Source organism: Oryx dammah, unplaced genomic scaffold (genome assembly GCF_014754425.2).
Source record: "Oryx dammah isolate SB20612 unplaced genomic scaffold, SCBI_Odam_1.1 HiC_scaffold_2, whole genome shotgun sequence".
In the NCBI taxonomy this organism is placed as follows: domain Eukaryota; kingdom Metazoa; phylum Chordata; class Mammalia; order Artiodactyla; family Bovidae; genus Oryx; species Oryx dammah.
Genome location: NW_024070186.1, coordinates 135,425,527 through 135,438,959, shown reverse-complemented (window position 1 = coordinate 135,438,959; position 13,433 = coordinate 135,425,527). Strand labels below are relative to the sequence as shown.

Here is a 13,433-nt window from a genome sequence, read left to right as displayed (position 1 = left end):
ACAGGATTACCACCTCACTCAGCCTTGCTCATCAGAGGAAAAACAGACAAACAAACAAACACAGCACAAATATCACGCTACATGAAGCTTACACAACCTTATGAGGAAAGGAACCAAAAGGAAGAATTCAGTCATGAAGCCTGGGAGGAGGAGACCTCAAACACAGTAACTTAAAAAAAAAAAGAAAAGAAAAGAGAGAGAAATACTACACAAATGAAGGAACAAATCAGAAACACAGAAGTCCAAATAAATGAAGAGGAACTAGGCAAACTACCTGAAAAGGAATTCAGAATAATGATAGTAAAGATGATCAAAAACCTTGAAAGTAAAATGGAGAAAATACAAGAACCAATTAACAAAGGCCTAGAAGAATTAACCTGACCTGCCTCTTGAGAAACCTGTATGCAGGTCAGGAAACAACAGTTAGAACTGGACATGGAACAACAGACTGGTTCCAAATAGGAAAAGGAGTACATCAAGGCTGTATATTGTCACCCTGCTTATTTAACTTCTATGCAGAGTACATCATGAGAAACGCTGGGCTGGAAGAAACACAAGCTGGAATCAAGATTGCCGGGAGAAATATCAATAACCTCAGATATGCAGATGATACCAACCTTATGGCAGAAAGTGAAGAGGAACTAAAAAGCCTCTTGATGAAAATGAAAGAGGAGAGTGAAAAAGTTGGCTTAAAGCTCAACATTCAGAAAATGAAGATCATGGCATCCGGTCCCATCACTTCATGGCAAATAGATGGTGAAACAGTGTTAGACTTTATTTTCTGAGGCTCCAAAATCACTGCAGATGGTGACTGCAGCCATGAAATTAAAAGACAGTTACTCCTTGGAAGGAAAGTTATGACCAACCTAGATGTGAGAGTTGGACTGTGAAGAAAGCTGAGTGCTGAAGAATTGATGCTTTGAACTGTGGTGTTGCAGAAGACTCTTGAGAGTCCCTTATGAGAGCCAACCAGTCCATTTTAAAGGAGATCAGTCCTGGGTGTTCATTGGAAGGACTGATGCTAAAGCTGAAACTCCAATACTTTGGCCACCTCATGCCAAGAGCTGACTCATTGGAAAAGACTCTGATGCTGGGAGGGATTGGGGGCAGGAGGAGAAGGGGACGACAGAGGATGAGATGGCTGGATGGCATCACCGACTCAATGGACATGAGTTTGAGTGAACTCTGGCAGTTGGTGATGGACAGGGAGGCCTGGCTTGCTGCAATTCATGGGGTCGCAAAGAGTCGGACACAACTGAGCGACTGAACTGAACTGAAACTGGGAAGAATTAATAATCATACGAACAACACTGTTACTGAAATTAAAAATTCTCTAGAAGGACTCAATAGCAGAATATCTGAAGCAGAATGAATCAGTGATCTGGAAGATAAAATGGTAGAAATAACTTATGAAGAGCAGAATAAAGTAAAAAGAGTGAAAAGAACTGAGGATAGTCTCAGAGACCTCTGGGACGATATCAAACACACCAACATTCGAATTATAGGGGTCCCAGAAGAAAAAAAAAAGAAAGAGTATGAGAAAATTTTTGAAGAAGATTATAGTTGAACACTTCCCCAACATGAAAAGGAAATAGTCAATCAAGTCCAAGAGGCACAAAGAGCCCCATACCAGGATAAACCCATGGAGAAACACACCACGACACATATTAATCAAACTAACAAAGACTAAACACAAAGAAAGAATATTAAAAGCAGCAAGGGAGAAGCAACAAGTAACACACAAAGGAAACTCCATACGCTTAGCAGGTGATCTTACAGAAAAACTCTGCAGGCCAGAAGGGAATGGCAGGATATATTTAAAGTACTGAAAGGGAAAAACCTACAACCAAGATTACTGTACCTGGCAAGGATCTCATTCAAACCTGATGGAGAAATGAAAAGCTTTTCAGACAAACAAAAATTCAGAGAACTCAGTACCACCAAGCCATCTTTACAACAAATGTTAAAGGGATTAATATAGTCAAGAAATACAAGAGAAGAAAAAGATCTACAAGATCAACTCCAAACAAATAAGAAAATGGTAACAGGAACATATCATCAATAATTACTTTAAATGTAAATGGATTAAATGTTCCAACCAAAAGACACAGACTGGCTGAATGGATACAAAAATAAGACCCATATACATGCTGTCTACAAGAAACCCATTCAGATCTAAAGACAAAAAGTGACAGGACGGAAAACTACGTTCCATGCAAATGGGAAGCAAAAGAAAGTTGGAGTAGCGATCCTCATAACAGACAAAATGATCTTAAAGAATATTACAAGAGATAAGGAAGGACACTTATTACATAATCTTCAAGGGACCAATCCAAGAAGACATAACAATTGTAAATATATATGCACCCAACATAGGAGCACCTCAATACATAAGACAAACACTAACAGATATAAAAGGATAAACTGATAGTAACACAGTAATAGTTGGAGACTTTAACACCCCACTCACACCAATGGACAGATCATCAAAACAGAAAATTAATAAGAAAATGTAAGTTTTAAATGATACATTAGATGAGATGGATCTCATTGATATTTTTAGGGCATTCCATCCAAATGTAGAAGAATACACCTCTTCTCAAGTGCACATGGAACAATCTCCAGGATAGACCACATCTTGGGTCACAAATCAAATTTTAAAAAATTGAAATCGTATCAAGCATCTTTTCTAACCACAACGCTATGAGACTAGGTATCAATTACTAGAAAAAAACTGTAAGAAAAACAAACACATGCAGATTAAAAAATGCATTTCTAAATAACCAACAGATTACTGAAGAAATCAAAAGGGAAATAAAAACATTTCTAGAAGTAAATGACAATGAAAACACAACAACTCCAAACCTACGGGGTACAGCAAAAGCAGTCCTAAGAGGGAAGTTTATAGCAATACAATCCTACCTCAAGAAATAAGAAAAAATCTGAACAGACAATCCAACTTTACACCTAAAACAACTTGAAAAAGAAGAACAAAAACCCCCCAAGATTAATAGAAGAAAAGAAATCATAAAGATCTGAGAAGAAATAAATGAAAAAGCAATGAAAGAAACAATAGTAAAGATTAATAAAACTAAAGGTTGGTTCTTTGAGAAGATAAACAAAATTGACAAACCTTTAGCCAGACTCATCAAGAAAAAAAGAGAAGAATCAAATCAATAAAATTAGAAATGAAAAAGGAGAGGTTGTAACAGACAATGCAGAAATATAAAGGATTACAAGAGACTATTATGAACAACCATATGGCAATAAAATGGATAACCTGGAAGAAATGGACAGATTCTTAGAAAAGTTCAGTCTTCCAAGACTGAACCAGGAAGAAATAGAAATTATGTACAACCCAATTACAAGCACTGAAATTGATGCTGTGATCAAAAATCTCCCAAAAAACAAAAGCCCAGGGCCAGATGGCTTCACAGGAGAATTCTATCAAACACTTAGAGAAGAGCTAATACCTATCCTTCTAAAACTCTTTCAAAAAACTGCAGAGGAAGGAATGCTTCCAAACTAATTCTATGAGGCCACCATCACCCTGACACCAAAACCAGACAAAGACAACACAAAAAAAGAAAACTACAGGTCAATATCACTGATGAACATAGATGCAAAAATCCTCAACAAAGTTTTAGCAAACTGAATTCAGCAACACATCAAAAAGCTCCCACACCAATGAATAAGCTGGGTTTATTTCAGGGATACAAGGATTCTTCAATATACACAAATCAATCAATGTGATACACCATATTAACAAACTGAAAGATGAAAACCATATGATAACCTCAATAGATGTAGAAAAAGCCTGTGACAAAATTTAGCACCCATTTATGATTAAAACTCCTCAAATAAAGGGGCACAGAAGGAACATACCTCAACATAGTAAAGGCCATGTATGATAAGCCTACAGCAAACATTACTCTCAATGGTGAAAAACTGAAAGCATACCCCCGTAAGATCAGGAACAAGACAAGGATGTCCACTGTCAGCACTATTATTCAACATAGTTCTGGAAGTCCTAGCTACAGCAATCAGAGAAGAAAAAGAAATAAAAGTAATCCAGATCAGGAAAGAAAAAGCAAACCTCTCACTATTTGCAGATGACATGATTCTGTACACAGAAAACCCTAAAGAATACAAAATCAATATCCAGAAATCACTTGCATTTCTATATACTAACAATGAAAAATCAGAAAGAGAAGTTAAAGAATCAATCCCATTCACCATTGCAACAAAAAGAATTAAACATCTAGGAATAAACTTACCTAAAAAGACAAAAGAAATGTACACAGGAAAAGACACTGATGAAAGAAATCAAAGATGACATAAACATATGGAGAGATATTCCATGTTCCTGGGTAGGAAGAATCAATACTGTGAAAATGACTATACTACCAAATGCAATCTACAGATTCAATGAGATCTCTATCAAATTACCAATGGCATTTTCCCCAGAACTAGAACAAAAAATTTCACAATTGATATGGAAACACAAAAGATCCTGAATAGCCAAAGCAGCCTTGAGAAAAAAGAATGGAGCTGGAAGGAATCAACCTTCCTGAATTCAGATTATACTACAAAGCTACAGTCATCAAGACAGCATGGTATTGGCACAAAGACAGAAATATAGATCAATGAAACAAGACAGAAAGCCCATAAATAAACCCATGCACCTATGGGTACCTTATTTTTGATAAAGGAGGCAAGAATATACAATGGGGCAAAGACAGCCTCTCCAATAAATGGGGCTGGGAAAACTGGACAGCTACATATAAAAGAATGAAATTAGAACACTTTCTAACACCATATACAAAAATAAACTCAAAATGGATTAAAGACCTAAATGTAAGACCAGAAACTATAAAATTCTTAGAGGAAAACATAGGCAGAACACTTAATGACATATATCAAAGCAAGATCCTCTATGACCCACCTCCTAGAGTAATGGAAATAAAGCCAAAAGTGAAGAAGTGGGACCCGATTAAACTTAAAAGCTTTTGTACAGCAAAGGAAACTATAAGCAATGTGAAAAGACAACCCTCAGAATGGGAGAAAATAATAGCAAATGAAACAACTGACAAAGGATTAATTTCCAAAATATACAAGCAGCTCATACAACTCAATGCCAGAAAAACAAACAATTCATGTCAATGTATGGCAAAACCAATACAGTATTGTAAAGCAAAATAAAGTAAAAATAAAAATTAAATAAATAAATAAATAAAAAAAAACAGGAAAAAAAAAAAGTGGTAAAAAGACCTAAACAGACATTTTTCCAAAGAAGACATACAGATGGCTAACAAACACATGAAAAGATGCTCAACACTGCTCATTTTTAAAGAAATGCAAATCAAAACCATAATGAGATATCACCTCACACCTGTCAGAATGGCCATCATCAAAAAATCTGCAAACAATAAATGCTGGAGAGGGTGTGGAGAAAAGGGACGGCTCTTGCACTGTTGGTGGGAATGTAAATTGATACAGCCACTATGGAAGATGGTATGGAGATTCCTTAAAAAACTAGGAATAAAACCACCATATGACCCAGCAATCCTACTACTAGGCGTATACCCTAGGAGCAGGACACATGTATTCCACTGTTCACTTGCAGCACTATTTACAATAGCTACAACATGGAAGCAACCCAGATGCCCACTGACAGATGAATGGATAAAAAAGTTGTGGTACATATACACAATGGAATATTACTCAGCATTTGAGTCAGTTCTGACGAGGTGGATGAACCTAGAACCTATTATACTGAGTGAAGAGAATCAGAAAGAGAGAAAGATAAATACTGTGTTCTAATGCACATATACAGAATCTAAAAAAATGGTACTGAGGTATTTACAGGGCATTAATGGAGAAACAGACATAGAGAATAGACTCATGGACATGGGGAGAGGGGAGGAGAAGGTGAAATGTATGAAACAGTAACGGGGAAGCTTACATTACCATATGTAAAATAGATAGCCAAGGGGAATCTGCTGTATGGCTCCGGAAACTCAAACAGGGGCTCTGTATCAACTTAGAGGGTTGGGATGAGGAGGGAGATGGGAGGCAGGTTCAAAAGAGGGGATATACGTATACCTATGGCTGATTCATGTTGAGGTTGGACAGAAAACAACAAAATTCTGTAAAGCAATTATCCTTCAATAAAAAAATAAATTAAAAAGAAAAAAAAAGTGAGAGAAATGTTTACATTCTATGTTTTGATATATGTGTATTTTACTAGTTTAAACATTACTTTCTCTAAGAAGTCCTTTGAATAACATCTCTGATTTTCCATTGTATGTTCTTCTTCCATGTCAAAATGCTACTTTATCATACTGATTATAACTCTAATTAGTATTTACTTTCCCCTAGAAAATAAACTTCATTAAGGCAGAAACTTAGTCCATCATTTCCCTAGCTATACTCACTAGTACATTTGATATAAATACTGTGATATAAGCACATAATAAACACATTTTGAATATGCCCATCAACAGAATGGGACAAAAACAGTGTAGTTATACAACGAAATACCATTAACAGAATGAAAAAATTCTAACTATATCCAATAATACATATGAAGTTCCAAACATATTCTTGAGTAAAAGCAGCCAGACACAATGGACCACGGTAAAAGACTCCAGGTATATAAAGTTCAACAAGAAAACTTACTTACACTGTTAGAAGTTCAGATAACATCTATTTTTGGATAGGTGAAGAGTGTAGTTCACATGAAGGATAAACAAGGGTAGTTTCCGGAGTATTATAATGTTCTGTTTCTTGACCTGATAGGTAGTTACATGAATATGTGTACTCTGTGATAATTTACTAAGCTGTAAACTCATGAACTGTGTACTTTTCAGCAAGTTTTATAGTTTAGTAAATATATTTCTATAACTACTTATAAACAGAGAAGTAATAATAACAGGAGTTTAAAAAGAAAAAGCAAACTGATAAAGTTATATCAACTGGGAACAATTGTTATGAGGCAATGAAATAACCAGTAAGGAAAAAAAGTTTCATAATATAGTAGTGTTATTGCTTCATTAAAATCCTAAGGGCACTTTAATAGGTATAAACAAAAAAATATACATAAAAGAAAATTTAATATATCTGAAGTTGAATAAAAAAATAATACTAATCCAACAATTTTAATTATATGACCCCTCCCACTCTCATTATACACATACAAGTAACTAGTACTTAGTACTTTGAGAATATTTTTCCTTTCCTTTCCTTCTGGCTTTTTTTTTTTTTTTTGCTTATCATAGTAGCCTTGTATTGCCTTTCTCTGGATTTTGTTTTTACATGACAGAAACTTCTGTCTTTAAGCCACTATGATTTGGGGACTTTCTGTTAACAGTGAAAACCAATCTTAACAAAGTCACCTTGGGAGAAGGACTTACCTAAGTGTCTTTTCTCACTTATTTTTCCAAATCTGCCTGCCTATTAACTCTTTAGTATTTATTCGATTTATAGAGGCAGACCCCAATGTGGGAGGGCCACTGGTTGAAACAGTAACTGTGACTGACCGGATTGCTAACTCTTCCTAATGCAGAAGTTAAGCCTTATCAAGGCCACTTTCCCAGAGAGATCTAAGTTTCACTGACCAATTGATCTTTTTGTCAGTAACAAAGCTAACATTTTCATCACATGGTTTTTCAACTAGCAAACATATATAACATTTAAAAAAACGGTTTTAATTATAATGCATAAGGAAATCTATATTCAGAAATACTTAAATATGCACAGTTGAAAAACATCTACTCACAGCCAAAAAGCTAACAAAATAAATCCAACAAAGATTTTTCTTTAGTACTGTGATAGGACAGAATAAATATTAAAAAAAGAAAAAAAGAAAACAACAAAAAACCTTTACCTTAATGTATCATAAACCAAGCATAAAGAAAGAAAATTAAAACTATACTATATCTGATTTAGGGAACATAGGAAGACATAGGAAGAAGCAATTGTCATGTTAGATTCTGTGCTATATACATATTTTGTGATTTAATACTGAATGTCAGTAATGATTAGAATCAAATGTAAAGAATATACAGAACAATTAAACATATCAATTGTTGTAAAAGGAATCAAAAGCTCTGTCAAAAGATCTACAGCCAAAAAAAGAGGCCAAGCTCATATGGTTATAAGTGAGTTCTAGTTTACTCTTAAGGAACAGTTAATTCTTATGTAAATTATACTAGAGTTAAAGAAAACAGGACAGTAAAGGAATTTAACAAGTATAACTGCAAACCTGGGAAGACAGCCCCCAAATAAAAACATACAGCAACTTTTTATTTAATATAGAACGCAGAAAGCCCAGATAAAATGCTACAGTTAAATGTAAATAGGGTATTTTTGAATTTATAAAATAAAAATTTATTAAGAACAATGTTTTAAGAAAAATTATAGAAAATTTATAATACCTTTGTTGAAAATGACTTTTTACATAGCAATGAAACTCTAGAATTCAGAAAAGAGAGGAAAGATAGTATAGATACCACAGTATTTTAAAACTGCTTTATAGAAAAAGGTACCATAGACTAAGCTCAAACAGAAATGGCAGATGGGGAAAAAATATATGACATATGTCCAAAGAGAGGATAATATATAATAAATGAGAGTACATCTATACCATAGAATACTAAATGCAGGTGGTATAGATAATGTGGTAGATATATTGGCTTAAGAATACTCACAATATGTTTCTGAGTTATAAAATATGAATAATTATAAAATAATATGAATAGTAAAAGTTAAAAAAATGCTCTATGCATATCTTTACAAACAAGATAAAAATATCAGAAAGGCTATACAAATGTTAGAAGTAGTTACAACAGGGCAGCAGGAGAGACAGTTGTTATTAGTTTTATTTGAGACACCACTATTATTACCAAATGACTGCATTTTGTATATGTTATTTTTGTTGTTTATAGGACATGTTTTCTCAAATTTTATATTATCAGCCAGAATTTTCGAAATGCTAATGATTTACCTATACTAAAAATATACATTAATTATACATATTCCTATTTTTATCTATTTATATATAACATATATTACAAATCTAACATACAAATTTATATAATTTATATATATAATATATAAATATTATACATATTTATATATTCCTACATTTATATATATTGTATATAAATATATATATATTAGATATAAACATATTCCTATATTATATATATATGTAAAACATACATAATCCTCAATTACAGATAGATGGAAATGTACAGAAATAATAAACTTTAGAGATTTTCTGCTGCATCAGAATCAGCAGGTATATTTAAACACAAATATATGAGATACAGAAAATACACAAAGAACAAGATGTAAAGGCCATCCTGAAAGTGACAGTGAAAGAAGGTCTCAAGATACTAGTTACATACGAAGAAGAGTGGAAAACCTATGTAGACTGGAGCAGGTCATAAAGCTCCAGAATAGACTTCTACAAAAAAACCAAAACAACAGCAACAACAAAAACACACACACAAAACTAATGAAGAACAGAGCAAAAAACTAAGCAAACAACAACAAAAGCCAACTAATTCCAAAGAAAATGACAGCTGAGGGGGGAAAAGGAAAACGGTAATATTTATGACTTAGTTCAACCCTAAGTAGCACACAAAAAACAGTACAAGCTGAGAATTCTGGTTTAATCAAATGACAAAATTCTGTGTGTTGATGTAGGGATAAAAATTGTACATGTTAATGTGTGTATATGGGGCAGGAGAATAAAGAGCTTGTCAATCACATCCCATGGTCGGGAATTCAACAGGAAACAGGTAAACTAAGAATCACAAAATCACAGGCATCCTTCTTAAAGAATTAAAACCAAAAGGATTTGATGAAATAATTGAAAAGTGTTATCACTGATTGGGGTGGGGGGGGACATGGTGTAATTACTGTTGTTTATAGTGTGTATTATTAGTTGACTCTTTGAAAGTATCCATGTATTAATAAAAGTGAAGCTTCCAGTTCAATAAAAAGATACCTAAAGTTGACCAAAAATGACAATGGTAGTGTAAATGACAGATAACTCTTCCACAAAGTAGATGAACACTTTAGAAGACACGTATTTACTGATTTTTAAGAAAAGAAATGCAGGTTACCTGGGGATAAGGCTAGACTTTTTAAACATAAAAGTTGTTTTGTTTTTTTTTTCATGGTAAAGTAGTTTTCAAACTCTCTCATGGGATCTTAACAGAGGGAACAACTCATCTTGGGACTAGTTTGCCGGAACTTTAATCATTTAACATCTAAAGTCCTGTATCCCAGGAAATCCTTTGGTCCCAGGCATACCAGGATGCTTGGTCATTCTACTTCTAACCAGTCTAAAGTGTTTTCTGATCTAAGTCTACTACTAATAGGCCTTTGTTTGTACTATATACTGAAAGAAATACTAACAAAAAGTTTCTTAAAGATCGAGTTGAAAGGTGGTAGAGTATAGAAAATGGAAATTTTTCAATTGTAAATGTCAAGAAAGGGAACATATAACTTACATGGCTTGCTGATGTGAACTATACCTCAATAAAGTTGTTTTTTTTTTTTTTTTTGTAAATAATAAACACTAAAGGGGAGGGAGGAGTGAAAAAAAGTGATTATTTTTGGTTAACCTAAAGCAAGTTGGGCTTTGCTGATAGCTCAGTTGGTTAAGAATCCGCCTGCAATGCAGGAGACCCCCAGGAAGATCCGCTGGAGAAGGGATAGGCTACCCACTCCAGTGTTCTTGGGCTTCCCTTGTAGCTCAGCTGGTAAAGAATCCGCCTGCAATGTGGGAGATCTGGGTTTGATACCTGGGTAGGGAAGATCCCCTGGAGAAGGGATAGGCTACCCATTCAAGTATTCTGGCCTGGAGAATTCCATGGATGGTATAGACCATGGGGTTGCAAAGACTTGGATACAAGTGAGCGACTTCCACTAAAGGAAGTGAAAACCAAATGGAGTGGTTTCATCTTTCAAATATATAAGAACAAATAATACTGTTGTCAAAACATTGTTAAGATCTGGTATAAGAGGCAAGAAACATCTAGTCACAGAATAATGCATCAGCTTGATGGTCGCATGTTTTAAAATAACTAAGATATTAAAATTAATTATGAGGAACATAATTAAGAAAAATAAGATAATGAATGAATTATTTTAGAAATAACTAAATGAAGAAAACAATTTAGTATGAAATGATAATAAAATCAAAGCCATACTAATAATATTACCAGAGGAGAAAAAATAAAATTACCAGAAGCAGATAACTCAGTTCCTACTTTCGTTCATCAATACCCTGTATTTGCTTCAAATATATATACAATTCAAACTCCTGCTAACAAACCAGGGGTGTACTATTAGGGTAACTTGGGTAAAATGTTTTGTTTTTGTTGAAGTACCTGAATTTAGAAAATAATCAGTCTTAGATTCATGTATAAAAGAAACCCCCAGAATATTAGGTGGTCATGGCTAACATAGGAAGAGAGAAATTACATAGGAAAACAAATTTAATTCAAGGAAATGAAACATTTTAAGATGTTCACTTAAAAAAATAAATAAAATGAAAATGTTCATTGTACCTTAAAGAACCCTGCTTCAGGGCCACACCTGTCATACACAGTCCGGGATTTACCTATGGCCATGATAATACCTTGCATGTTCGGTGTCATCATGATCTGCCATAAGGGATTTAAAGTAAGAACTTTTGAATGGTTATCATAGAGAAAAAAAAAAAATCACAGAAACAAAATAATTCCTTTACATGCAAGTTCAAAGTCCTTTGTTTTTTACTATAAATCAAACGCTGCACATTTTTTTGGTAGCAAAGGTGATCTGATATACATGTAAGTATCTCTCAAAATCTTCCATACAGGGCCACAGCTAGCTGGCACGGTGCCTTCGTGCGAAGTGCAAAAAGGCATCCCGTCTGAACTGAAGAATTTTTTAAAAGGCAACACCTTCTTGACAATTTAGAAAAATGTGCTGCTCTGTAAGAGAACCATTTAGAAAAATCAATGTTCTTTTTATTTAAAAACATGCTTCTTCTTTAAGGCTTGGGGAGCTCAGCATTAGCTAAGTTCCAGCTCCACTCTGTCAGCAGGCCAGGTACCCGTTTGAACAACCATACAATCTAAATATCTAAGCAGCAGCCCTGTATCCATATGACTTATTTTTAAGAATTACAAGGCACATGCACTGCTAAACTATCACTCCAATGCATTAAGACACACACGCACACACACCAAACACAAAACTCTGCCAACAGCATAAGCACTTGCACAAATGACAGTGTTAAATAATTAATCACAATCCTACTTTTGTAAATGCCAGAAGGCTCACCCTAAAACAAGCACTAAGATGCTTGATCAACAAATTAACATTTTAAAAATATTTTTAATACAACATGCCAGTTGCCATAATCTTCAAGTACCACCAACATAGAAATGGTTAAATAGAAAAATGTACTGCTATTAAGTATTAAATATTTAAGTATTTCATTTTCACAATAGTTTATTTTGTATAATGGATTTGAGCATCTGCAGATATTGGTATCTGCTGGGGTCAGGGAGGGTCCTGGAACCAATCCCGCCCGGATACTGAGGAATGACTGTATTCTTAAATGTTTATATTTTAAAATATCTGAAAAATGAAAATCTCAAGACACTATAAAGCTATATTATTGGAGCAATCAAGAGACTGCACCCATTACCTCTGATTCACTAAAACTACTGCCCGTAGCATATTTTGGATCACACACAGATAGTTGCAATGTATCTAACTATCTGCTTCAGAAAATCCTTCTGATCAGTTCCTAACTCACAAATCTACTTCTCAGTCTCTTTACGGCCCATGCTTTCTTACAGTGGCACGGTAACAGTAATGTCTTTATGACACCTCTGATTTTGGTGATTAACTCTTGAAAGTGAAGTGACTCATACAAGAGTTTAATTATAACCTTGAAGTCAGTCTGAAAAAAAGTTACTTGGGAAAAAAAACTAATATACATTCAGTTCTCAAATAACTAACAAATGATAGAATTCAGGATCTGTCTTCTCTGTTGTTACTATTCAGAAACAGCTTTACTGGCTTCTTTCAAATAAGGAAAAGATCAAAATCGAAGAGTGTTAAGAAAAAAGTGGTAAAGGGGAGAAAAATCTGATGGGATCAAGACAATAGCAATTTTCATCTGGATTCCCAAGAACCATGACAGGAAGCAAAAGTGACTCCATAATGTTAGAAAACTAAGTAGATGAAAATTAACAGTGGAGTGATAAGGAGAGGTAAGATGAGGTGCCCAGTGTACAAAATACTGGTAGGTATTTAGCAATGCTGATGAATTATTCAGTTCAGTCACACAGAGGCTGGGGAAAAAAACAAAACAAAACCAACCCCAGTCTGCTCTATTGCAGGCAGTCTCCTGCACT

The 13,433-nt window shown here is 34.2% G+C and overlaps 1 protein-coding gene across 3 annotated transcripts in view; it reads right to left on the bottom strand.

Moving 5' to 3' along the window:
- Positions 1-13,433, bottom strand: part of USP25 (ubiquitin specific peptidase 25) — a 163,875-nt gene that overhangs the window by 30,842 nt on the left and 119,600 nt on the right. For 2 of the 3 annotated variants that reach the window (XM_040227272.1, XM_040227280.1), the window contains one exon: positions 11,589-11,684. The exons of the other annotated variant lie outside the window; for it this stretch is intronic. In XM_040227272.1, the coding sequence (XP_040083206.1) occupies positions 11,589-11,684 (96 nt within the window). The remainder of the gene's footprint in view (positions 1-11,588; positions 11,685-13,433) is intronic. 3 annotated transcript variants of the gene reach the window in all.